At 49.5% G+C, this 25878-nt stretch overlaps 1 protein-coding gene across 8 annotated transcripts in view; it reads left to right on the top strand.

Annotated features, from left to right (window-relative positions):
• Nucleotides 1-251: 251 nt before the first annotated feature.
• crocc (ciliary rootlet coiled-coil, rootletin) overlaps nucleotides 252-25878 on the top strand; it is a 29511-nt gene continuing 3884 nt past the window's right edge. For 2 of the 8 annotated variants that reach the window (XR_013655895.1, XM_078946834.1), the window contains exons 1-36: nucleotides 253-496; nucleotides 1969-2095; nucleotides 2197-2339; nucleotides 3738-3929; nucleotides 4004-4081; nucleotides 4166-4257; nucleotides 4420-4585; nucleotides 4678-4784; nucleotides 4861-5088; nucleotides 5361-5451; nucleotides 5516-5602; nucleotides 9615-9803; nucleotides 10857-11056; nucleotides 11132-11314; nucleotides 11769-11913; nucleotides 12017-12163; nucleotides 12490-12720; nucleotides 12884-13077; nucleotides 13427-13554; nucleotides 13678-13847; nucleotides 13922-14101; nucleotides 14184-14318; nucleotides 14410-14553; nucleotides 16878-17116; nucleotides 17190-17349; nucleotides 17452-17619; nucleotides 17712-18135; nucleotides 19149-19312; nucleotides 19412-19532; nucleotides 19606-19769; nucleotides 20126-20341; nucleotides 21740-21964; nucleotides 22029-22178; nucleotides 22256-22456; nucleotides 22535-22666; nucleotides 23691-23864. Coding sequence is in view for 7 of the 8 variants with exons in the window: in XM_078946834.1 (XP_078802960.1) it covers nucleotides 353-496; nucleotides 1969-2095; nucleotides 2197-2339; nucleotides 3738-3929; nucleotides 4004-4081; nucleotides 4166-4257; nucleotides 4420-4585; nucleotides 4678-4784; nucleotides 4861-5088; nucleotides 5361-5451; nucleotides 5516-5602; nucleotides 9615-9803; nucleotides 10857-11056; nucleotides 11132-11314; nucleotides 11769-11913; nucleotides 12017-12163; nucleotides 12490-12720; nucleotides 12884-13077; nucleotides 13427-13554; nucleotides 13678-13847; nucleotides 13922-14101; nucleotides 14184-14318; nucleotides 14410-14553; nucleotides 16878-17116; nucleotides 17190-17349; nucleotides 17452-17619; nucleotides 17712-18135; nucleotides 19149-19312; nucleotides 19412-19532; nucleotides 19606-19769; nucleotides 20126-20341; nucleotides 21740-21964; nucleotides 22029-22178; nucleotides 22256-22456; nucleotides 22535-22666; nucleotides 23691-23864 (6039 nt within the window). In the remaining variant the exon portion in view is untranslated. Of the gene's footprint in view, nucleotides 497-1155; nucleotides 1306-1623; nucleotides 1884-1968; nucleotides 2096-2196; nucleotides 2340-3737; nucleotides 3930-4003; nucleotides 4082-4165; nucleotides 4258-4419; nucleotides 4586-4677; nucleotides 4785-4860; nucleotides 5089-5360; nucleotides 5452-5515; nucleotides 5603-9614; nucleotides 9804-10856; nucleotides 11057-11131; nucleotides 11315-11768; nucleotides 11914-12016; nucleotides 12164-12489; nucleotides 12721-12883; nucleotides 13078-13426; nucleotides 13555-13677; nucleotides 13848-13921; nucleotides 14102-14183; nucleotides 14319-14409; nucleotides 14554-16877; nucleotides 17117-17189; nucleotides 17350-17451; nucleotides 17620-17711; nucleotides 18136-19148; nucleotides 19313-19411; nucleotides 19533-19605; nucleotides 19770-20125; nucleotides 20342-21739; nucleotides 21965-22028; nucleotides 22179-22255; nucleotides 22457-22534; nucleotides 22667-23690; nucleotides 23865-25878 lie in introns of those variants that run through there. The other 6 variants (XM_078946836.1, XM_078946835.1, XM_020701421.3 and 3 more) reach the window with 6 other exon arrangements.

Here is a 25878-nt window from a genome sequence, read left to right on the forward strand (position 1 = left end):
TAGAGCATACGATTTCATCAAAATCACAGGCTATGTCTTCATTGGCAAAGCAATCCTATGCAAAAGAATATATACAAGAAATATGCATGCAGTCTACTGTCAAATGTGATAGTAAACTGCATTACTGATAGGTGCAGAAAGCTTCATTTTTGATGTACTGTGTGGTTACCTTATCTGTTTTCTCAATGAAAATCACTGATGCAAAAGTAAAAAAATTTGGGTGTGGGTGGAGTTTGCTCAAAACTGCTGAAGGTCGTCTGCTACAGGGTTGTCTCCATTTCAGATTGTTACCCTTTTTTGGCCCTCAAGAGAAAGAAGTTACAGTTCTATCTGCCTAAGCTTCTGTCTGACAATGCCACCACGCGACATGACCCCTGATCGTAATAAACTGTTTATTTGCAGCCCGATTGGATCAACGATCAGCATAACCCACCTATCTCCATCAGAAGGACATTTTGACCCGAATGAGTCTGATCGGGGCAGAGTATTCCAAACGGTGTGTTTATGTGACACATTGCTATTCTGATCAGTCGTTTATCACGATTACTTTAGTCCACGTAAACGCAGCTACTGTTGCTCTCCCGCCAGCTTACAGACCCTAGTGATGAGAGGCAATATTGGAGCTCTTGCTTCAACTATAGAGCTATCCACCAATGCAGTTTTGAGCCAGATGCAAGCACAGATAAGGAAAACAAAGACGTTCATGGATTTAGTTGTCTGCAAGTGGATGCATCAGAATGGAGCAGAGCAGGGAGCTCGTGGCCCGCCCAATGTTTTTTTTTTACATAAAAAATTAGCACCTTTTTCAAAGTGCATTTTTTCGTTTGCTCCTGATTCATAGTGATAAGAATTAAAAAAAATATATATATATATATATATATTCAGAAATGCTATTTTAAGCTTAATATTCTTAATGTATGTCATCTATGGTGGGGAAATGCCACTAGAACATTAATAATCTATCAGTGACGGGGATGTCTGACAGTCTTAAAAGCAGAGATTGAATAAAATCACGTGTTGAATAGGAAGATGGCTGGACCAGCATAACGGATGTCTGGCTCTGACATGCGTGAGCAGAGCAGTCACGATGTTTAAAAATCCCACATGGTTGAACTGGGCGGGGTCTGCTGCCACACTGCGCGTGCGCAGTTCATTAGTACTTTTAATGTGAAGGAGAGAATATCTCCATCCGCTCTGCTCGTACAGGAGTAAAAACTGCCGCTGCCCGGGAGATGACGGTCACGCTGACCGCTCAAGATTGCGTTGGAGCGGGCGGAACCTCACGGCGGCAGCCGCTCCTGCCCGGTGAGAACAGAACTGCTTTCAAATCTTAAGTTTTCAAACTCCAGAAAAAAAAAGTCTCCAGTGACAACAGGAAAAGTTGCTAAATGTGTCGCTTTTGAGGAAATAAGACGCCGTTTTTTTTCCTGAAAAGTCTCCAAAGGCAGTGCGAAAGTGGCGGGGGTTAGCTAATGGACGTCTCGACGTTTTACCGACACTCGCATCCAGTTCTGCTTAGAAGCGTAGGTGGGGGCGCGCGCTTGCGCGCGTGCGGAGGGGGGCGGCTCTCGGTAATTCTGCTAATCTTCAATCTGTCCTCAATCCAGGCCGGAGGAGGCGGGAACGCGCGCTCCCACTCCTCCTCCTCCTCCTCCTCCTCCACTACTTTGTGGACACCAACCATTAATAGCCATTAATGACCAACTCGTTTACTGTTCGCCGTTAGAGAGAAGGAAAGACGGAGCGCCGCCACTGGGGGAGACGGTTCATGTCCTCGGACTTAATCCTCTTCCCCGGAGGGTTTGGCAGCCGCCGCCGCAAAGGCGATGAGCGCTGCGGAAAACTCCGACAGCGACCCCAGCAAGCTGGAGTCAGTGATCCGGGTGAGAACCGCGCGTGCTCAGGCTGCCGGGTGTTGATGGGGACAAATGTGGACAGGTCTGAGTGTGAATGTCTGGTTTCCTTCAGAGGCTGGAGGAAAGTGTTCTGTCTGAGGAGAAGAGGTTGACGGTTCGAGGCCCTTCACCGGATGACCCCCCTGCGTGTCTGCCTGCCAGAGTGCGAGAGATCGTCACGAAGAACCTCAGTGACAGCAGTGAGTGCTCCCCCCAGGGCATCTCCCCCCGGGGCATCTCCCCCCGGGGCATCACGGGAAGGTTTGGCCCCAGGCCTGTCGCCTGATGTGTGTCTGTGCAGCAGGGGAGATGTCCTCGCTCATGTCCCTCCAGGAGGAGAACCGGGTGCTGCAGGGCGAGCTGGCCCGGCTGGAGGACCTGCTGGCGCACAGCAGGGCGGATCGGGACGAGCTCGCCATCAAGTACGGGGCAATCAGTGAACGGGTAGGACCGACCGCCGACCACAGCTGAGTCAGGAGAGATTTAAACAAGTTTAGGAGAAATGTCAGACGGATTCCAAAACAGTCTTTACTCTTAACCTCACATCGTGTGTGTTTTTATTTTGTTCTTGTAAGACAAAAATGTCTCAGGCTCCCTCCTGTTTGGCCATCTTAGTGTTTTCTGGGTCCCTCTTTGTCTGAGATTTGCGAGTTTCCCAGGTGATGGGGGGCTGGAATGAACTGAAGTGGAATGTCGCCATGGCGGCTGTCGCCACGGGAGACCGTAAACAGAGGCTTCGGTACACAGGAAAGATGGGGTGTTGGTGGGGTGGTCACCACAACTCATATCATGCAGAACATTTCCAAAAGAACGCTGCACGCCATCAGACAATAACGACAATAAGAGAACATTGAGTGTCTGCCCCTCCATCGTCATCTTCATAGAGCAGCTTCTACAAAACAGCCCAGGTTTTCTACTGTGGCTGAGTTTACAAAGAGCCTCATTTTTAACTGAACTTCACCTACAAGCTGCAAAATCCATTCCTGAAATCTTTTGGATTTTCCCGGAAAGAAAATGTTCTTGGCATTTCGGCTAACTTTCAATACGAGAATTAAACATTTCAGTGATGAAAGTTTCACCTTTGATCCATTCACTTGTTGAGCAAAGTTAGTTTTTAATACCCATATATATTGGAAATAAAATGGAACATTTCAAAAATGAATTCAAACTTTGCCAAATCGTAAATCTCTTCTCCGCTTTACCACAAAGACGAAGCAGAAAAGGTTTTTTTTCCTTAAAGTCCCCTCTGATCATCTTTTGATTTGTTTGTAAAGCGTTTCCAGTGGTCTTTTAATCATCATGACGCCATTTTTAGCCAAAATCCTAAAATCTGTGTCGTTCTGTAGGACATAGTTTCTGCATCATCATCAGGAATTCCTCTCCGAGTTGTGACTGCTCCCCCTTCCTCTCACCCTTGCTGAGAGCTCTCTGTTTACATGCTCTCTTCCACTGCCTACAGACCCTCAACCTAACATGACTGGCACAACGGAAATGGCGAGCGATATCAGATCTGTCCAGCCGTCCAGTTTAGATCCAGATTCCAGCTCAGACGAGGAAAACGAAAACATACATGAATGTATTTGCTGCATCAGAATGGAGCAGAGCAGGGAGACTGTAGCCTGCTGTTGTAGCTTCTACGTCACATCTACACGCTTTTTCAAACAGCATGTTTTCCTCTGCTCCTGATTTACAATCTGAATAAAGAAACACTCTGATGATGTCCTCCATCATGAGAGAAGTGCCCTAAGAACACGTTAAAACACGCTTCTCATTGGAGAGGCTCTATAAAGGGTCTCTGTGTGAAGGTTTTGGCTTTTCTGTTTTAACGGAAACAAAACCCAGCTGGAGCAGGCTCTACGCTCAGAAACGGGGGAGGGAGAGGCCGACTCACAGGCGTCCCGCAGCCTGGCTCAGCAGAATGTGGAATTGCGCCGACGGCTGGACGAGGAACAGGCTGCATACAGGCGCAAACTCACCGCCTACCAAGAAGGCCAGCAGAGGCAGGCGCAGCTGGTGCAGAAGCTTCAGGCCAAGGTGCGAGGGAGGTTTCTGCCTTTTTGACCATGAAGGAGTCTGCTGATAGTTACCAACTGTTCTTGCTCCTTTAGGTGCTTCAGTACAAAAAGAGATGTGGGGATCTGGAGCAGAAGCTGCAGGAGAAGTCCTCAGAGTTAGAGAAATGCAGTGTGGGTAGACATTTCTGTTCTAAGAAAACTCATTATTTTTACTCACTTTGGCAGCAGTTTCTTATGAAAATGTCCCTCTTTCAGGAGCGCAGTGAAACGTCTAACGGTCGCCATCACGAGGACTCGAGCAGCAGTTTGGAGGAGGCTTTACTACACCTGGAGGAGGAGCAACAGAGGTGACGCATCGCTCCCACAGATCTTATCCGGGTTGATATCTACGCTCAGATAGTTTTTTTTCTTGTTTGCCGAACAGCTTGAAGTCCTTTTTATGTTCGTAAATGTGTGTTCCTGACGTTTCTTTGTGTAGTATTGTGATGGCGGGGCGATGTGGTTTGCAGGAGCAGCAGTTTATCTGCAGTGAACGCCATGCTGAGAGAACAGTTGGAGCAGGCCGGCTTGGCCAACGAGGCTCTGAGCCGGGACATCCGGAGGCTCACCGCTGATTGGACGAAAGCCAGAGAGGAGCTGGAACAAAAGGAGTCGGACTGGAGGAGAGAGGAGGAGGTGGGATCGGAGTTTCTCCTCCTCACACATTGCATAATCTGAAGTGAAGAGAACCGAACTGTGGCATTGATAATGACTTTGTATTGAATCAGTCTTTCCACAGCTACTTCAGCAGTGAACACGGTCGACTGCTGACCTTTTGGCGACAGGTGGTGGGGTTCAGGAGGCACGTCTGTGAGATGAAGAGCAGCGCTGAGAGGTGATCCAGTCGGTTTGACACCAGGTCTGATCGTCTCCACTCCATCACTCACTCCTCTGTGTCTCCCTGATCCCAGGGACCTGTCAGACATGCGGGGCGAGCTGGTTCGGATGTCCCACTTGGTCCAGGTGTCCTGCGCGGGTCTGTCCGCCGTGCTGCGCAGTCAGGAAGCAGGAACGGCTCTAGCCCTGGAGCAGGAGAGAGCTCTGAGGGATCAGCTGGAGCAGCAGCTGAGAGGTCAAGTCAAAGAGACGATGAACCTTCAGAGCAGAGCCGATGCAGAGAGAAGTGAGCTGAGCCTCAGGTCAGTAAGGGAGCCCAACCACCCTGTGCTTTGAAATAAACTTTCCAGTTTCCAGTGTTCCTGAGAGTTGGGAAGAATGTTCATCCATTCATTTATTCATCTTCTTCCGTTTGTACCCATTCGGGGTCACGGGCTGCTGGTGCCTATCCCTGCCACTTGTGGGCGAAGGCAGGGGACACCCTGGACAGGTCACCAGTCTGTCGCAGGGCCTGGGAAGAATGTGTCGAATACATTTTCTGGGAATAATGAAAATCCAGTTTTTGTTTGTTTAGGCTTTCAGATGCGGCTCAAGAAAATGAAAGACTAAAAAGTCAAATGGAAGAAAGAGACCGTGAGATCGACAATCTGAGCAGGAGGCTTGAGGTGAGAGGTTTCACGCATTCGCTTTATTCCGTGTTTGCGTCTCATTTTGGATATTCTCCGTCAGGAGCAGAGCCGCAGCGATGAGACGGACTCCCAGCTGCTGAGGGCTCATTGCAACGCTCTGTTGGACACGCTGAAGGACATCGCTCAGGTACGCAAACGGGCTTTCTACAGGGTCATGACACACCTGGACACATTTTGAAAACTGAAAATGCAATGTCTAGGTCCTTGAAAATTTTGCCACAGACAAAATCTGTAAGGTTATGGAAAAGTCATGAAATTTTAATGTCTTGGATGCAATAAAACAAAACAAAACATGAGTTTGGTATTTAACTCGTGGTAAAAGTTCAACCTCACGTCATTGTTGGTGGCAGTTTACGTTGCCGTAAAGCGGTTTGAGTTGTGGTCAGTTCAGCGTGTGGCGCTTTCAGCCGCTGTGGTGAACTGCTACCAAATGCCCGGAAATGTAGCTTTAATAATGCAGAGCTTTTTCAAATAAACTGCGGCTACTGAAAGACCCCGAAACGCACCAGAAACCTGCAAAATGCTGATCAGCATGAAGTAGGCGGGGCGGGTGAGCCTCATGAAAGGAGGCGGGGCGGGTGAGCCTCATGAAAGTAGGCGGGGCTGGTGAGCCTCATGAAAGTAGGCGGGGCTGGTGAGCCTCATGAAAGGAGGCGGGGCGGGTGAGCCTCATGAAAGGAGGCGGGGCGGGTGAGCCTCATGAAAGGAGGCGGGGCAGGTGAGCCTCATGAAAGGAGGCGGGGCAGGTGAGCCTCATGAAAGTAGGCGGGGCGGGTGAGCCTCATGAAAGTAGGCGGGGCGGGTGAGCCTCATGAAAGTAGGCGGGGCGGGTGAGCCTCATGAAAGTAGGCGGTGCGGGTGAGCCTCATGAAAGTAGGCGGGGCGGGTGAGCCTCATGAAAGTAGGCGGTGCGGGTGAGCCTCATGAAAGTAGGCGGGGCGGGTGAGCCTCATGAAAGTAGGCGGTGCGGGTGAGCCTCATGAAAGTAAGCGGTGCGGGTGAACCACATGAAAGTAGGCGGGGCGGGTGAGCCTCATGAAAGGAGGCGGGGCGGGTGAGCCTCATGAAAGGAGGCGGGGCGGGTGAGCCTCATGAAAGGAGGCGGGGCGGGTGAGCCTCATGAAAGGAAGCGGGGCGGGTGAGCCTCATGAAAGGAGGCGGGGCGGGTGAGCCTCATGAAAGTAGGCGGGGCGGGTGAGCCTCATGAAAGTAGGCGGGGCGGGTGAGCCTCATGAAAGTAGGCGGGGCGGGTGAGCCTCATGAAAGGAGGCGGGGCGGGTGAGCCTCATGAAAGGAGGCGGGGCGGGTGAGCCTCATGAAAGGAGGCGGGGCAGGTGAGCCTCATGAAAGGAGATGGGGCGGGTGAGCCTCATGAAAGGAGGCGGTGCGGGTGAACCACATGAAAGTAGGCGGGGCGGGTGAGCCTCATGAAAGGAGGCAGGGCGGGTGAGCCTCATGAAAGTAGGCGGGGCGGGTGAGCCTCATGAAAGTAGGCGGGGTGGGTGAGCCTCATGAAAGTAGGCGGGGCGGGTGAGCCTCATGAAAGTAGGCGGGGCGGGTGAGCCTCATGAAAGTAGGCGGTGCGGGTGAGCCTCATGAAAGTAGGCGGGGCGGGTGAGCCTCATGAAAGTAGGCGGGGCGGGTGAGCCTCATGAAAGTAGGCGGTGCGGGTGAGCCTCATGAAAGTAGGCGGGGCGGGTGAGCCTCATGAAAGTAGGCGGTGCGGGTGAGCCTCATGAAAGTAGGCGGTGCGGGTGAGCCTCATGAAAGTAGGCGGTGCGGGTGAACCACATGAAAGTAGGCGGGGCGGGTGAGCCTCATGAAAGGAGGCGGGGCGGGTGAGCCTCATGAAAGTAGGCGGTGCGGGTGAACCACATGAAAGTAGGCGGGGCGGGTGAGCCTCATGAAAGGAAGCGGGGCGGGTGAGCCTCATGAAAGGAGGCGGGGCGGGTGAGCCTCATGAAAGTAGGCGGGGCGGGTGAGCCTCATGAAAGTAGGCGGGGCGGGTGAGCCTCATGAAAGGAGGCGGGGCGGGTGAGCCTCATGAAAGGAGGCGGGGCGGGTGAGCCTCATGAAAGGAGGCGGGGCGGGTGAGCCTCATGAAAGGAGGCGGGGCGGGTGAGCCTCATGAAAGGAGATGGGGCGGGTGAGCCTCATGAAAGGAGGCGGTGCGGGTGAACCACATGAAAGTAGGCGGGGCGGGTGAGCCTCATGAAAGGAGGCAGGGCGGGTGAGCCTCATGAAAGGAAGCGGGGCGGGTGAGCCTCATGAAAGGAGGCGGGGCGGGTGAGCCTCATGAAAGTAGGCGGGGCGGGTGAGCCTCATGAAAGTAGGCGGGGCGGGTGAGCCTCATGAAAGTAGGCGGGGCGGGTGAGCCTCATGAAAGGAGGCGGGGCGGGTGAGCCTCATGAAAGGAGGCGGGGCGGGTGAGCCTCATGAAAGGAGGCGGGGCAGGTGAGCCTCATGAAAGGAGATGGGGCGGGTGAGCCTCATGAAAGGAGGCGGTGCGGGTGAACCACATGAAAGTAGGCGGGGCGGGTGAGCCTCATGAAAGGAGGCGGGGCGGGTGAGCCTCATGAAAGTAGGCGGGGCGGGTGAGCCTCATGAAAGTAGGCGGGGCGGGTGAGCCTCATGAAAGGAGGCGGGGCGGGTGAGCCTCATGAAAGGAGGCGGGGCGGGTGAGCCTCATGAAAGGAGGCAGGGCGGGTGAGCCTCATGAAAGTAGGCGGGGCGGGTGAGCCTCATGAAAGTAGGCGGTGCGGGTGAGCCTCATGAAAGTAGGCGGGGATGGTGAGCCTCATGAAAGGAGGCGGGGCGGGTGAGCCTCATGAAAGGAGGCGGGGTGAGTGAGCCTCATGAAAGTAGGCGGGGCTGGTGAGCCTCATGAAAGGAGGCGGGGCGGGTGAGCCTCATGAAAGGAGGCGGGGCGGGTGAGCCTCATGAAAGGAGGCGGGGCAGGTGAGCCTCATGAAAGTAGGCGGGGCAGGTGAGCCTCATGAAAGTAGGCGGGGCTGGTGAGCCTCATGAAAGTAGGCGGGGCTGGTGAGCCTCATGAAAGGAGGCGGGGCGGGTGAGCCTCATGAAAGGAGGCGGGGCGAGTGAGCCTCATGAAAGGAGGCGGGGCGGGTGAGCCTCATGAAAGGAGGCGGGGCGGGTGAGCCTCATGAAAGTAGGCGGGGCGGGTGAGCCTCATGAAAGTAGGCGGGGCGGGTGAGCCTCATGAAAGGAGGCGGGGCGGGTGAGCCTCATGAAAGTAGGCGGTGCGGGTGAACCACATGAAAGTAGGCGGGGCGGGTAAGCCTCATGAAAGGAAGCGGGGCGGGTGAGCCTCATGAAAGGAGGCGGGGCGGGTGAGCCTCATGAAAGTAGGCGGGGCGGGTGAGCCTCATGAAAGTAGGCGGGGCGGGTGAGCCTCATGAAAGGAGGCGGGGCGGGTGAGCCTCATGAAAGGAGGCGGGGCGGGTGAGCCTCATGAAAGGAGGCGGGGCAGGTGAGCCTCATGAAAGGAGATGGGGCGGGTGAGCCTCATGAAAGGAGGCGGTGCGGGTGAACCACATGAAAGTAGGCGGGGCGGGTGAGCCTCATGAAAGGAGGCAGGGCGGGTGAGCCTCATGAAAGTAGGCGGTGCGGGTGAGCCTCATGAAAGTAGGCGGTGCGGGTGAGCCTCATGAAAGGAGGCGGGGCAGGTGAGCCTCATGAAAGTAGGCGGGGCGGGTGAGCCTCATGAAAGTAGGCGGGGCGGGTGAGCCTCATGAAAGTAGGCGGGGCGGGTGAGCCTCATGAAAGTAGGCGGTGCGGGTGAGCCTCATGCAGACGCCAAGCGGTCAGAGAACTTTAAAAAAAAAAAGGGAACGATGGCGTTATATAAAAAAGTATTTTTTATGGATAAAAATCCATAACTAAAAAACTCACTAACTAAATAAAGGAACTGTGAATACTGCTGCTATGCCTCAGACTAGATAATTCCTTTTTTTACGGTTTGTTTTAGCGTCTCCGACTACAATAGTTTGACTGAAATGTGCTTATTTTTAGTTTTGAAAATTCAGTGTAAACGTACAGAACACCATCGGTTAAAAAGTGTCCAAACGCCGTTTGTAACAATCACACAAACATCAGGGATGACTTCATTCCCTCCACAGACGGTTCTGTCAGACGGAGAGTCGTCTTCAGAGGCCGATCCGGACAACTCGGCGGTCGTGCTGCAGGCGCTGATCCGTGACTCCTCCCCTCAACGCTCCTCCCAAACCAGCTCCTCGTTGTCCCCTCTCCCGGAAGCGGCGCTGTCTGCGCTGCGTTCGGTGGTCACAAACATGATGCTGCAGCTGCAGGTGACACGCCAGCAGAAATCTCTACAGGATTGGAATAGTTGATGCTGCTAAATAAGCCAATAGGATTAAAGGTTTTATGTTTTTATTTAGGCATTTCATAGACTGGTTAATAACCCTGCTGGGTGTGTTCATGGCCTTGTGTGAATGACAGAAGTTAAATCTAAAGATGTGGAGCATCTTTTTCTCTCCATAAAATCATTGACTGTATATCAGGAGTGTCAAACTCCAGGCCAGGAGGCCCAGCCTCCTGCTGGTTTCCAGAAATCCTGCCTTAGCTGCAGCTGATTACCTGGATCAGGTGTGTTTAGCCAATAAGGAGCCTCAATAGCAGGATGGTTGGAAAACATGGATTTTGACCCCGTGTATTGTAAAGGAACTGGACTGAGAGAGCGTGACGCCCCCCTTCGAAAATGACTTCCAGTTCAGTCCCCATTAGTTTGCGATACGGACGCCGTCATGTCGGAGCCAGACGCCGGTAAGCAATGATTGGTCCGAGTGGGTATCAGTTATGGTTTCTATGGCAACCACCCTTACCAGTCAGGAGTGAGCTTTTTGGAAGTCCACGCCCCTACTATTTGAAAGTGGGCTCTGGCGAATCTGTCAATCAAACGTTTCAAACCTTTGATGTACGACCGCAAACTCTTATTAAGGGCATTGGATTGGTCAGTTTATGACTCCAATAACCTGAACCACAGAAAAAATATAATGGGAAAAAAAAGAGGATTATCAAGAAGATGTTAAAAACAGTGGCAGAGCAAGAACGCTTCTTCTGACCAATAGAACGAGCTGTTTATTTCTCTGTAGAAGTCTATGGGATCTTGGTTTTTGAGACCAGCGGGCACTTCCTGTTTCAAACACCAGAGGGGAGGCGTCATTCAGTCCAGTTCTCACGTATAGTCAATTCTTATAACCAAAGACGGGTGTTACAGATGACTAAAAGTCTGGATTTGATAAAGGATCAGCAGCATCAAATCAGCTTTTGTCCCTCAGATACACAGGTTTGTTTTTGCTGTTGCTGGTTTGATGAATCTCCTGGTTTGATGGTTTTTTTAGGATGTTCGAGGTCGTCTGCTCTCTGCACAGTCCTCTGCGCAGAAGTTTCGCAAGCAGCTGTCAGAAATCGACTCTGCTAAAAGAGACGCAGACCAACGAAACCAAGCTCTGCAGCGAGACAAGGACGCTGCTCTCAGAGAGCGGGAAACTGCCCAGAGGGAGAAGGAGCAACTGAAGCAAGAGAGAGACAAGCTGGCCAGGTTTTAGACCTCTCCTCTGACCGTCTGCTCACCGCACGCTGCAATATGTTTTATGACCATGTCGCCCACACCCAGTGAGAAGGCCAACCTGGAGAAGGCTGTTCAGGCGCTGCACAGCAGCAACCAGATGCTGCAGATGGACTACGAGAAGCTCCAGCTGGCTGTGGCTTCTGCACAGCGAGAGCGAGACCGCGAGAGGGAGGAGAAGGAGGCTGCCATCCATGACGGGGAGCGCTGGAAGACGGAGATTCAGAGGATGTAAGCAGTTTAATTGATAGTGATTAAATGAATGAGATGTGGACACTAATCCTGTGCAGTCAGCACAGACTACAGAACACCGGCTAAGGCTCTTTGCAAATGTGCAGACCCTGCTGTCTTTTTTTAGGATCTGTTTGAGCTTCTGTCTTTCTGATGGTCCACAAACATCATTTTCTAAAATTACAGCTGTTCCGATCTATTAAAAACATGCAGGACTTTAAAAAAAGTCCATTTGATTTTGGAGGTGCTGCAAAGAAGTACAAACTGAAGCCTCTCCTGGATAAATGACACTTATCTGGCATTGAAATCATAAATGAGCAGGAACTTTTGCAGCAGCCATCTTTTGATTAGCAAAATATGGACTGAAAAATCCTCGTATTAAACCATTTAATTTAGCAAATGATCACTAAATGGTTCCTGATGTTCACTGCACGGATGTGTTACCTGAACACAGACAGAAGCAGAGGGACCAGAGTGAAAGTCGAGCCTCGGCTCAGCGGGGAGAACTGTCTGCAGTGTTACAAACTCACCAGCAGGGGGAGGTGGAGAGGCAGCTGCTGGAACAGGAGAGTGCCCACCTTTCAGAGGCCCTTGCTCGGGTGAGAGAAGGCTGCATTTGTAGTCATTTTAGACTCAGTGCATCTTTCAGTTGGTGTTTTTGTGTTAGATGCCACCCAGATCTGAGCCAGGTTTCTCCTGCAGGCTGCAAGCACCAACAAAGAGCTGTCGCTGCATCTGAGCAAGCTGCAGTATGAAGATGCAGCTCTCAGAGACTCTCTCACAAAGATGGGAAACCTGAATGAGGGTCTGGTCCAGGACAAGGTGGACCTTAACAAGTATATTCTGCAGGTGATGGCAGCAAAACACCTTAAATCATGAGAGTTTACTCTCAGTGCCTCTAATTACGTACATTTGCAGTCTTTTTCTTTTTTTTAGCTAATGTATTTTACATTATTCTTTGGAAACACAATAGAAAATAAAAGCTCAGTATTTAAAAAAAATTAGAGTTTAGAAGCAAGAATTTAAAATGAAAGCACGGCTGGGTATTTCCATGTTCTTTCTCACTTGATGACTAATAAACATATGAAGAAGTCTTCTTTTATGCAAAATGGTATTCTTATTTTTATAGAAGAATAGGCTTTGTTGTCGCATGAACTGCTGCTTCTGTCTCCAAGCTTGAGGAGGAGAAGGCCGTCCTACAGGCTCAGAAACGGGAGGCGGAGCAGGAGAAACTGTCCATCAGGGACGAGCTGGTCCGGCAGGAGCAGAACCGACTGGAGTTGGAGTCTTCCCGCGTCACACTGCAGCAGTCTCTGCAGGACACCGAGTTCAGTCGGGTGGGCGTGGAGGCAGAGCTGCAGAACCTCAGGGCTGAACGACTGAAGCTACAGGAAAAGGTCGCCCAGGTACACAACCAAACGTGTCTTCTGGAAATGATGTCAGGGTTTTGTGTTGTTTTATAACATTGTTTTTTGCTTTAAATGTACCGTTTTGCTTAAACCGCATCTGTGCTTTATTTTTTCCATTCAACTCCATCTGTCTCTTCTGTCGGTTTGGCTTTTGTGACAGTTGTGTGGTGAGGTGGCCTCTCTAGATTCAGAGTTGAGTCTCGCCAAGGGGGAGGGCCAGAGGAGCGAAATGGCCTTGGAGGAAGCCGGCCGCAGTCGAGCAGAACTGACCAAAGACAAAGCAGCTCTAGTGGTTCAGCTGACGGCATCTGAGAGAGAAAACGCAATGCTAGCCGAGGAACTGACAGCTTTCAGGTCAGACCTGGGTTGATGGTTATGGATGGTAATTGTGGATTTTGAGATGTGTGGTTTTTGTTTTTTTTTGCACATCAACACAAATGTGTTTGTTAGCCCGTCAGATAAAATATATATTTCCTCCTTCAGAAAGGCCTGAAGCTGTTCCAAAATGTTTTGTTTCTTTTCTGACCATCATTCTCCTGTTTGTCACTCAGTTTATCAAAAAAGACAAGATGTCGGGCAAGAGCATAAAATACGTAAAATAAAGCAGTGAGGGAACAGTAAAATTAAAGTGATAGATGTGTCTTCATTTTTCTTTGGTGCTTAAATATCGTATTCTTGTGGCTTTTGCGTGCTTGGCCTGCAGGTCGGAGCGGGAGACCCTGGAAACGAGTCTCTTTGATGCGCAGCAGCAGCTTTTGCAGGCAGAGTCTTGCAGGGAACAGCTGGAAGCAGAAAACCAAAACCTCCGCGTTCGCTGTGAAACTGCCACAGGTGAAGGGAAAACCAGCTAAATGCAGAAAAAAAAACCAGATCTGACTTGTGAAGGAAGAGATGATCACAGTGGATCTTTTCCGATTGAGTTGTATCCCTGTTTTCTGTTTTCCTGGACTGCAGTGGAGCTCAGGCGTTTGCGCTCAGATGCTGAGAATCAGCTGGCCCAGGCTGAGAGAGACAAACAAGCGCTGACTCAAGCTCTCAGCGCCGCTCAGCTGGAGGCCCAGCAGGCTTCACGCAAGGCCACCTCCGAGCATCAGGAGGAGGTGGAGAGACTGGCCTTAGAGAAGGTCAGCGGTCACGTTAAATATCATTGAAAACTCCTTCTGGGTGTCCTCATGAAGCCATTTGCTCTCCTGCACAGGAAGTCGTGCGGCACAGCTTGCAGATGGAGCACGAGACGGCTGTCCGGAAACTCCGACAAGAAGTCGAAGATCAGCTCCAGAAAGCCAGGAGAGAAAAAGAGGAGCTGCAGGACGGACTGAGGGCTCTGCAGCACGAGCGAGATCAGAGCCTGCTGCAGGCGGAAACGGAGAAACAACAGGTGAAACCATGAAGAGAAGGCGGCTTCTGACCGCGGGGTTCAGCCACGCCTTGGTGTTGAGCAGAATTTCCTCTGTTTGCAGGCCCTTTCACTGAAGGAGGCAGAGAAAACGGTTTTGTTGGAGAAGGTGTCCGGTCTGCAGGCTGATCTGTCAGCGCTGAGCCTGGAGGCTGAGCGGACAGCCAGAGAAGCTGCCCAGTACAAAGAGCAGGAGCAGGTGAGGACAGGAGAGGCTGCAGGGACATCTACACCGACTCAGAGGTCTACCTTTTACTTTATTTTTATTTGATTTTGCTTGTTTGTTCCAGATCAGAGTTGGGGCTCTAACCAGCGAACTGCAAGAACTTCGGTCACAGATGGAAGATGCAGCGGCCGGTCATGAAAGGGACATCCTGAGTCTGAACGAAACCTGTGCAGACCTCCGTTCTCGTGCTGATGTTGCCCTCAAAGAGGTACACGATCCCTCACAAGAGATGTCATAGTTCACACAAAATGTCATTCTCTCACAAAAATAGTCACGCAGACAGAATTTGTTTAGAGTTGCAGGAGCTCCCGCTACAAATCTGAAGACTCTCTGTTCAGACGTAACATATGAGCCAAACAAATGTTCAGATTCTCACAATATTAATCATTCGTTCAATTGAAAAAAATAAGAAAACATCATTTATTGTGCTTTCCTAAATCAGCAAGCATTCCTTATTTCTGGTGTCATAGTCATCACCTAAAGGTCTCTAGTCTTGTCTGATCAGACCTTCACATCAATCCTGGAGGAATTTTTCTGTTTTCATCTGTGGAAAACATTACCTCTAAAATTTAAACAGACCGAACTTTTATTGGAATCTTCCAAAATAAAACCTTTATCCTATTCCCACCTTTCTTAGACGCCTTGATCATGGCTTGTAAAGGCTTCACATCGCTAAGGCTACGTTCACACTGCAAGCTGAAACGACCCCATTCCGATTTTTTTGCCCCTATGCGACTTGTATCTGATCTTTTCATGACAGTCTGAACGACACAGATCTGATCTTTTTTAAAATGCGACCCAGGCCACTTGAGTATGTGGTCCTGAATCCGATACGTATCCGATCTTTTGAAATGCGACCTCCGTCTGAACGGCCAGACCACATGTATCCTAACCGTACGTCATCGATACGCTACAAACGTCATCATTCTGCGTTGAAGTAGGCGGGAACGAGAACGTAAACATCAACCATGGCGGACGATGCTGCTGAGACCAGTCAGTGGAAGGGAAGCGAGGTCACCGATTGGATTCATATTTGGGGTGACAGCTCTATCCAGGCCAAACTACAGGGCTCTTTGCAACCGGGCGGTTTTTGAAAAAGTTTCCTGCGAAATGGCCGAGTGTGGTGTTGAACCTTTCCCGCCATTACTTTTGGTCAGAAGAAGCGCGGGGGAGACCTTCTCCAGGGCCGAAGGCGGATCCTCCTTCGGGGTTCACTTCCCCGTTCGGACCCTCAGATTTTCCAGAGCGGGTTAATAAAGAGTCAATAGCATTTATTCTGGGGGAAACCTTCTTTTATTACCGTTCTCCTTCCTCCATAACACACAACATGAATGCGCGTCGCCCTAATTCCCTACCTCGCTGCCCGCGCTCTCTCCTCTCTCTTCCACACACGCGCGCGGCCCCAGCACATACACATCCCCATTACACAACAGTGGGTACTGACGATCCCGGCTCCATTGCCTTCTTAAAAATGAGAAGATTGTTATTGTTCTGGCTCCTTTGTGAAAATATATTTAATAATGCAAAAAGAGCTCCGCTGTTGACAACACTGTTGTTGACATCCATTGTTTAACGTTAGCTACTTCCGCAAACAACAGTGACGTCGTTCACCGTTGAGTACTATTCTGCACATGATGGTCACTTCTGGGTCATTTCACGGTCACACAGGAGATCACAACAGTTCACATTTAATTGGAAATGTGAACGGTCTTGCAAAAAAATCGAATTTTTTCAGAAAATCGGAATTGAGCATTAAGCCCTGCAGTGTGAATCTAGTTTAGATGTTCTGATATTTTCTTTTACATTACATTTGATTCATTGACAAACACAGAATCTAGAATCAAGATCTTTTTCCTGTTTTATAAAATGATTGAGTTTTGTTTATTATAGCTTACATTTGTAATTTTAAAGAGCCTTTTTTTCTCTATTGGTTTTTTAGATACTTTCACTACTCACTACATAGGCCCGCGCTATAGTTTGTTGGTAGTCAGGGGTTAGGGTGAGAATTCGGACATGGCCACAGAAACATGGTGGTGAGAAGCTGCCGGGACCGGGAGAATCTTTAAATTATCCCATGAACCCTGAATGGAGACGTGATAACCCATGTTTTAGCCCAGAGGAAATTTCAGAATAAAAGCAGAGCAACTTCCGTTTTGAGATAAAGTGTTGTGCTGTGAGTTAATAGTTTCGTGTTGTAAGTAAAGTTTTTCAGCTTTGTGACGAATTGTAGTGTATTCATTTGTGTTGTGTTGTGTTGTGTGGCCCTCCTGGGCCACCGTAGTTCAGAATCAACAATAGTATTGGACAAGTTCCATGAGTATAAAACTCAGACATTTTGGTTCTCTTCAGCATTTCTGTCAAAAAAACATTTTTTCGCTCTTCTATTTGCGAACCTTGTCATCAGAAAGCGTTACTTGCTTTTGAGGGGTCACTTCCTTTAGCAAATTGCCTTTTTTGCCTCGTGTATGCAGCTCAGTTTCCTATTATCTTTATGACTTGCTGAGGAGAACATTTCTCGTTGTTGCCTCTCAGCTGGAGCAGTGCAGAGCTTCTCTCTCTGCTGCTGAGGAGAATCGAGAGCAGCTGAGGCGGGACTTCCTGGAGACGGAGCGCAGACTCACCCAAACTCAGGAAGCGTCAGAAAACCACCGGAGGGAAGGAGCCGAGCTGCGGCGCAGCCTCTGTGATGTCACCAGGGAGAGAGATGCTCTCAGCCAATCAAATGCTCAGCTGAGGGAAGCTCTCCGAAGCGCAGAAACGGAGAGAATAAGGTAACTTCTGAAACGGCGGATCGACAAACGTCGGCGTTTTGGTTGCAGACAGTTTTTCTGCTTGTTCCATCAGCGTGAAACGGCAGTGTGAGGAGAAGGAGCAGCGGCTGGTTGTGCTGGAGGAGAGCCTGTCCTCCTCGCAGAAGGAGGTGGCAGAGCTGCGGAGTTGCCTGAGGGAGGTGGAAAGGTCCCGCCTTGAGGCTCGCCGTGAGCTTCAGGAGCTTCGGAGACAGGTCAGAAAAACCTATGAACCTGTTTGCTCAGTGCTCCACAGGCTCACTTTTTACCAACACGTCAGGTCAGAGTGATGGTCACAGGGTGTTTACTGTTTCCAGCTGAAGGTTCTGGATGCAGACAGAGAGCAGAAAGGGAGGGAGCTGGCGGAGCTGCAAACCCGCTTGTCGTTGGAGGAGCAAAGAGAGGAGGAAAGAGGAAAGGAGGTTTTCATTTTAAAACAGAAGCTCGCTGAAACCCAAACGGCCAGAGAGTCCCTCAAGAGAGAGGTGAGGATAAGGCAGAATGGAAACTTTGAAGCGTTTCTTGTCCCACTGCCTCTGCCTCTGCCACTGTATCTCATGTTATCTTTTATGTGCAGCTCTCCATGACACAGAAGCGTCTGGTGGAGTCCGAGTCCGGCTGGCGCAGCTGTGAGCGGGAGCTGACGGCACAGCTGCAGGAGGCGCGAGGCTGCGAGAAGAAGCTCCAGGATGAGGCCAAGAACCTGTCGGTGCGCGCGCAAGCGGCGCAGGAATCCGCCGCTCAGTGCAGCCTGCAGCTCAGCGAGGCGCAGGGGAGACTGACCGCCACCGAAGCTGAGCTGACGCGGGCGGAGGCCTCCAAGAGGGATCTGGAGTTTCGCCTCAGCAGCCTCCAGTCGGCGCTGACGCGAACGCTGGGCATCGGGGCAAGCGGCAGGGCGAGCAGGGGGAGGAGTCCAGGCGGGAGCTCTGCATCACCTGGCAGTATCTCCCGTCACCACAGCATCTCACCTTTGCGCCCTTCGCTGTCGCCCCCTAAAGGTGAGCATAAACGTTTGGCTTCATACTAATTTAGATCTCTTAAATGCAGAGACTTTTAGTGTGACGTTTAGATCGTACATTCAGAAAGTTTGCATGAATAACCCGCTCCTTCTGGGCTCCATCTGTCTGGTTTAGAAAAAAAGCAATGAAAGGCAAACAGAGCTCGTTTCCATAGTGATCTGGTTATGACAGGAGATGAAAAAACTGAAAATATTCCTCACATTTCTTTCCACAGCTTTCTGAAGCTATGTTCACACCGGCCTCTGCATCACGCGTTAAAGCGGCCACTTCAAATGAAAACATGGCTTTCGGGCTCATTTCAGTCACATTTTTAGGACTGTCTTCATTGACCATGTGTGGAAAGCTAAACCAGATTGAACTTTGACCCATCGGGGTCTCGGATTTGGTAGTGCTGTATGGACGGCGTCCCTTTCGGTTCACAGAAGTGCCAATCGTTTGAAAATTGATCATGGAGGACTCTGAGAAATGATTCCTTTTAGTTTGTCCCAGACAAAGTTATAAGACACCAAGTCTTTCATTTATCGGAATAGAGCTGTGAAAGAAAAAGTCTGGAGCAAGAATCACCAGATTTGCACCGCTTCGACATTTCACACCAAGCCTCTTCCATCTGTAGGTGATGGACATGTGCTATGAAACGGTAGGAAAGGAAAAGGAGCCCCTCCCTGCTTGTCCAGTGTGAGCACCGGGGGCTAAATGTGCGTTCAAGAACCCGTGTTTAGCAGGTTCTTGAATGTGTGTCGTAGAGCTGTGACGGTGTGGGATTTTTGAACCACCAGGGGGCGCGGTGTCGCGGTGTCGTGGTTAACTTCTTTAACAACTGAGTCCAGATGAAGTCGGATTTTATGCAAGTTACGGAGTTTTATGTTTAAAAAATCCACTCTCAGGTGAGGTTAGAGAGGCTGGAGTTGCAAGTCATTTCTGTTAACCCATTTCACTCCAGGAAAGAAGTGTTTGCTGCACTCACACATGTAAAAATGTTTATCTTTTGGCAGAATTCAGAGGAAGCACGCCTGATAACACCATGGGATCAGGAGCTGTGTCTCCTGAAGGAGGCGGTACTCCTTTGCCTCCCGCTCAGCCAGAGCTGGATCCCGACACGCTGCGCAGTGGCCTCAGAGACTTCCTGCAGGAGCTGCGAGACGCACACAGACAAAGGGTTAATGACTGCTTTAAACATGAAACAGACACAGCACAGGCCTTGGATATCTGTAGAAGTTCATGGACAGTCTTTGTTTGTGTATTGCCGGCCTTATAGGATGATGCCCAATGCCAGCTGATGACTCTGCAGCGGGAGCTGGAGGAGCAGAAGCTGGAGCGAGAATGTGCCGAGAACCGCTCCACTCAGCTGCAAAACAGCCTGAAGGAATGCCAAGAAGGTCTAAACACTAGAACAGAACATCAAAGAGGCCTGAACCTGCTCCTTGATCACATCGTCACGTGTGCTTGCAGGGAAGCGTGGACTTGACGACCGTCTGACCAGCACTCAGATTCTCCTGCAGCAGCAGGAGGATGCGGTGAAGAGAGTGGACAGAGAGAGGAGAGCTCTTGCCGACAGGGTGAGGGAGTTGGAGCGCTCGCTGCACACCGCAGAGATGGAGAAGAAGCACACTCAGGTAGAAACACGCTCGTGTGTCGCATGCACGCACTTAAACTCTGTAACTTTTGGATCTGCACTTGCCCAGCAGTCACCACATGAGCATATGGCAGCTCTCAACAGTGGGGCCATATCTATAAGTGTAAGCTGTTAGAGATTGTAATAACAACAGATGTCACAGACATGCAGGCTCCGCCCTTCAGTGGTCCGCTCCTCATATGTCTGTTTATTCCACAATGACTCCTGATGGACTCCCACCATGTTGGAGCAGCAGGGGTCGTTTCCTGACTCTATAATCCTCAAAGGTCTCACCTCGGTTGCATAAACAAAGTCTGCATCGATTGACATGACTGCCGTCCCCCTCCTCGTCTGCAGGAGCAGTTGAATAAGCAGCGGGCCACTGAGGCACGCCTGGAGGCGGAGAGGAAGCGCCTGCGGGAGGCTCTGGAGGCCGCCGAAGCTCGAGCCACCCGGGTGGAGCTGGGGAGGCGCAGCCTGGAAGGGGAGCTGCAGAGGCTCAAACTCGGTCTGGGAGACCGGGAGGCTGAAAGCCAGGCCTCACAGGAGCGCCACGACTGTTTGCTCAGACAGGTACGGGCCACACGGTGGTGCAGCGCTTGGCACTCTCGCCTCATAGTGAGGTTCAAATCCCTGCTGGGACCTTCCTGTGTACGCGTTCTCCCTTGTGCATGGGTGGGTTTTCTCCAGGTTCTCCAATTTTCCTCAAACATTCAGTCCAGAAACAGGCTTGATAGGTCCTGGTTGTCCTGAGATATGGTTCTCATTTAACTTACCTGGTTTATATAAGATAAATAAACAGAAAGTAGTCAGTAGCCGCGGTTAAGTGAGCAAAATGTCTTTGATTGGTTCAAAGACCAGATTAGAATTGAACTGTGTACTTGGGCCCAGAAAAACTCTCTCTGATTATAACAAACGTTTACATACGCCACACTTTCGGTCGGAATAAATCATTTGGACATGCGCAGAACTAACTAAAAACCCTGAAACGCCCGTAGAAGAAGAAACATTGAGTTCTGTTGTAAACAAACAAAGCTGCAGCATAGAGCGAGAAGATCTTCTAAATGTGATTTTATTATTGTTAGGATTATTATTAAGTGCCTGTTAGCTCATAATTTGTTTTATTCTGTGCGGTCAGTGGTTTATTCTCGGCGCAACAGACCAAGAAGACGGGTTAGCGTTAGGCTAACACGTGCTAACAACATCTAGCTTTGGATGAACTTAAAATCCACGCAGTCAATGCTGCTATCTGCATCTTGGCTGCACGTAAATATGTGGGAATAACATCAGCCTTTATTTTGTCGGGACACGACTGGAAACACAAATTTAAATGATTGTTTACACGGTTTCTCAGGACTGTGTGGAGATGATTCAAAAGCTGCCTCCGTTAGCTCACACACCGTCCCAAAGCTGCTCCTCTGATGGGAGACACGGTTCTCCTGAGTCCTGCTGCTCGACAGACTGGGGTCTGAAACCTCCTCTGCAGCAAACACCGTAACAAAGCTCCCTCCCCTGCCCGCAAACACAAAGCTACGAGTCCGGCTGCTCTGCTCAGAGACATAGAGCGGTGTGAAGCAGCCGGCCAGTCCTGTTGGCGCTCCAAAGCTTTCTCTCAGCGCCACACCGTCTATGCATGACGTAAAGCCAGAGCAGTAGTGACCCATGATCGGAATGCACTGTTTATATGAAGCCCGATTGGATCAACAATCAGCATAACCCACCTATCTATATATTTTTTTTTCATTTGCTCCTGATTCACAGCTATTTAAATATAGAAATACTCAGAAATGAAATGTTATGCATACATTTCTTTATATATGTACTCTATCATCAGAAAGAAATGTAAAAAAACACAGCAAAAACATCATTTCCATCAGAGTGGGGGTTTTCTACTGAAGTGTAAGCACAGAGTTACACAGGGCGGAACTCACTTTTAGTTTGAAACACTGAAGGGTCTTTTAAAACCTGCAGGTGGCGGAAGGAGAAGCACAAGTCTCTCTGCTGCAGACAGAGGTGGACAGACTGAGTCAAGCTCTGCTGAAAGCTCAGGAAGGGGAAGCTGCTCTGAAGCAGAAGGTCACGACTCTCAGCCAGAGCCTCCAGGAGGCTGCAGCTGATCACAGCAGCACGCAGACTCGCCTCACTGCTCTGCAGAAAACACTGAGCTTGGTGGAACAGGACAAAAGACTTCTGCAGGTGAGTGGGTCCACAAGGGGAGGATGGAGCCCAATCATAAACACTGATTATATGTGCTGTTCAGGAGAAGATGGATGAAGCCCGCACTTCTGTAACTGAAGCAAAGAGAAGCATGTTTGCTCTCACTGAGCGCGTGCAGAGCCTCCAGGGTGAGCTGACCCAGAGTGAACTGCTGAGAGAGGAGCTGGAGGCGGAGCTTAAGAACACACAGGAGGTCAGAGCAAAGAAGACAAACTCTGTGGATGTCTAATGACAGGAAATAAGAAACCAATCTGATCTCCTTCCCATCAGGCACTCCGACAGCGCTCAGGAAGTTTGGCAGAGACTCAGCACAGCATCCAGAAAGCTCAGACGGAGCGGGCAGCTGTGGAGGAGCGTCTGCTCGCACTGCAAAGAGCTGTGGCTCTGCTGGAGACAGAGAAAAAAGATGCAGAGAGGCAAGCTGCAAGGCTGGAGAAGGACAAGGATGCACTGAGGAACACGTTGGATAAGGTTGATAATCTTTCATTCTCACCAAACAAATCTTTTGACCGTCTTTGTGCATCTAAAGCCCCATCTGTGCCAAGTCAGGTTGAAAGGCAGAAACTGAAGTGTGAGGAGGGCAGCATGCGGCTCTCAGCAGAGAAGACCCGGCTGGACCGCTCCCTGAACGCAGTGGAGCAGGAGCTGCAGGAGGCGCAGCAGCAGATGCTGATGCTGCAGGTGACCGCGTCAAACTCCAGCGCTCACTCCACTGCCAGCACGGCTTTACCAAACCCAGCTGGAGCGCTTTCAACACCCAAATGAACACTCGCTCTGTGACTTAGCAGAAATATACAACTGTTGTGAATCAGCAGAGATGAATTACGTTAGCCGAAAGAACACCGGAGCTAAAGCTCTGGTGGAGAACTTTTCACGTCATTTAGGAGGTCCGCCGTGAAGATTTACACAACTTCTTCCCTTAGTTTATGATGTCAATTTTTGGTTTAACATTCTCATCCAACCACATTTGATGTTGTGTATTTGGTTACACGCGGTCACATAGTTTTCTGGTTGCTTGAAATCTTCAGCTCTTAATCATTTTCTCGCTGCTAAAAATTGAGATTTATTATTTGTTTTTAACCACAAAAACGGTGTTGGCAACAAAACCAAAGCTTCTTTTAGGCTGAAGCTGAAAACTGAAAGTAATAAAACGCGTTTGTTTATTGCTTTTTACTGCGAATCCCTTTCATCTGACTGCAAACATGGCCTGCAAAGAAAAGCATCCATTGACAATGACTCACGGATGCTTGTGAAGCCAATAAATGTTTAAAACGTACGGGGAAAGAAGCTTCATATCGCACGTTAGACGTTGCATTTGTCGCTCAAACATGTCAATGGTCTAAACTTCTACATTCACCGCTGAATCTCAGAATACAGTGGGTCACGAAATGTATTCAGTCAGCCACCAACTGTGCAAGTTCTCCCACTTAAAACGATGAGAGAGGCCTGTCATTTTCATTTTAGGTGCACCTCAACTATGAGAGACAAAATGAGAAGAAAAATCCAGAAAATCACCACAACCACTGGTGGCTTCTCTATTTGATAATTCCAAAGGGTTATTTTCAGAAAGTAAAGTCCAGAAAGATCTCACATGGCCTCAAGATTGATGATAAATAAAACGTTAGCTATAGTAGAGAGATTTCTCTTCCTTTTGTTCCATTTTCTCCCCTCTAAGTTCTGGTCTCTCCTGGGTGTCTTTGATTAGACTCAGCTGGCTGAGATGGAGCAGGCCCACAGTGGGTGTGAGGGTTTGCTGCGACAGCGGGATGAAGCTCAGCAGGAGGCGGAGAAACTGAGGAACAGCTGTAAGGACCTGGAACGCACTCTGAGCACCAGAGAACGAGCCCACCGGCACCGAGTCAAAGGACTGGAGGAGCAGGTCTGGTTTCATGACTCTGCTTCTGTCACACACCTCACCTCAGCGCAGAACTACACACACCGGCCGCTTGATTAGGTACAGCGGGGCAAAAAGGTATTTAGGCAAGTTCTCCTCCTTAAAAAGATGGAAAAGGCCTCTAGTTTTGATCATAGTTGGACCTAGCAGATAAGATACAAAATAAGAACAAAATCCAGAAAATTATATTGTCTGATTTTTTTAAAAGAATTTATTTGTAAAGTAAGTATTTAGCAAAGGTTCAACTCAGTACTTTATTTTCCCTTTGTTGGTAATGACAGCAGTCCAACATTTTCTGTGAGTCTTCTCAAGGTTTTCACAAACTGTTGTTGGTATTTTGGTCCATTCCTCCATGCAGATCTCCTCTAGAGCAGTGATGTTTGGGGTTGTTGCTGGACAACACAGACTTTCTTCTCCCTCCAAAGATTTTCTATGGGGTTGAGATCTGGAGACTGGCTAGGCCATTCCAGGACCTTGAAATGCTTCTCATGAAGCCACTCCTTCGTTACCCGGGCAACGTGTGTTTGGGATGGTTGTCATGCTGAAAGACCCAGCCATGTTTCCTCTTCAATACTGATGGAAGGAGGTTTTCACTCAAAATCTAATGATTCATGGCCCCATTCATTCTTTCCTTACATGGATCAGTCACCCTGGTCCCTTTGCTGAAAACAGCCCAAATCATGATGCTTCCACCCCCATGCTTTACAGCAGGTCTGGTGTTCTTTGGATGCAACTCTGCATTCTTTCTCCTCCAAACACGACGACTAGAGTTATCACCAAAAGTTCTATTTTGGTTTCATCTGACCATGGGACATTCTCCCAGTCCTCTTCTGGATCATCCAAATGCTCTCTAGCAGACTTTAGACGGTTCTGCACATGTACTGACTTTAGCAGGGGGACACGTCTGGCACTGCAGGGTTTGAATCCCTGGTGGTGTGTTACTGATGGTACCTTTGTTACTTTGCTCTCTGCAGGTCATTCACTAGGTCAGCCATGTGGTTCTGGGATTTTTGCTCACCGTTCTTGTGAGATTTTGTGGGGAGCCCCAGATCAAGATTATCAGTGATCTTGTATGTCTTCCATTTCCTAATAATTGCTTCCACAGCTGATTTCTTCACACCAAGCTGCTTACCGGTTGCAGATTCAGTCTGGTGCAGGTCAACAATCTGGTTTCTGGTGTCCTTAGACAGCTCTTTGTTCTTGGCCATAGTGGAGTTTGGACTGTGACTGTTGGAGGTTGTGGACGGGTGTCTTTATCTAGATAACCAGTTCAAACAGGAGCCATTATCACTGGTGGAGGACAGAGGATCCTCCTACAGAGGAAGGTACAGGTCTGTGAGAGCCGGAAAATCCTGCTTGTTTCTAATAAATACTTATTTTACTCAATAATTTACTAATAAATTCAGTAAAAAATCAGACAATGTCATTTTCCGGATTTTGTTTCTCATGATTGAGATGAAAAATTACCGGCCTCTCTCACCTTTTTAACTGCAATTGGTGGCTGACTAAATCCTTTTTTTTGCTCCACTGTAGACCTTTCTAGCTCTGGGTTTGACCCCTTTGACCTTTAGAACTGCCTTAATCCTTGGTGGCATAGATTCAACAAGGTTCTGGAAACATTCCTCAGAGAGTTTGGTCCATAATGTCATGACAGCATCACACAGTTGCTGCAGATTTTATCAGCTGCACATCCATGATGCTGATCTCCACCACATCCCAAAGGTTCTCTATTGCAGTGTTTTTGTAGTGTTCTATTGCAGGCACACTTTCTCCTTGACAAAAATCCCGCGGCACACCAGCATCCAAAAATTAAAAAAGGAGAAACTCATAGTCTGTATTGATCTACAGTCCCTCTGCAATCTTATGTGCATTAATTGTGGTGGAAAAAGCTGGAAGTTGCAGCTGTTTTTTCTAAAAGATTTAATCAAAGTTAAGTTTGTTACAGATGGACTGGAACAACCACCTAGAGTTTATAAAAGCAAAAACAAAATGTTTACAC

Source organism: Oryzias latipes, chromosome 5 (genome assembly GCF_053564925.1).
Source record: "Oryzias latipes strain Hd-rR chromosome 5, Olatipes_Hd-rR_3.1".
Taxonomy (NCBI): Eukaryota; Metazoa; Chordata; class Actinopteri; order Beloniformes; family Adrianichthyidae; genus Oryzias; species Oryzias latipes.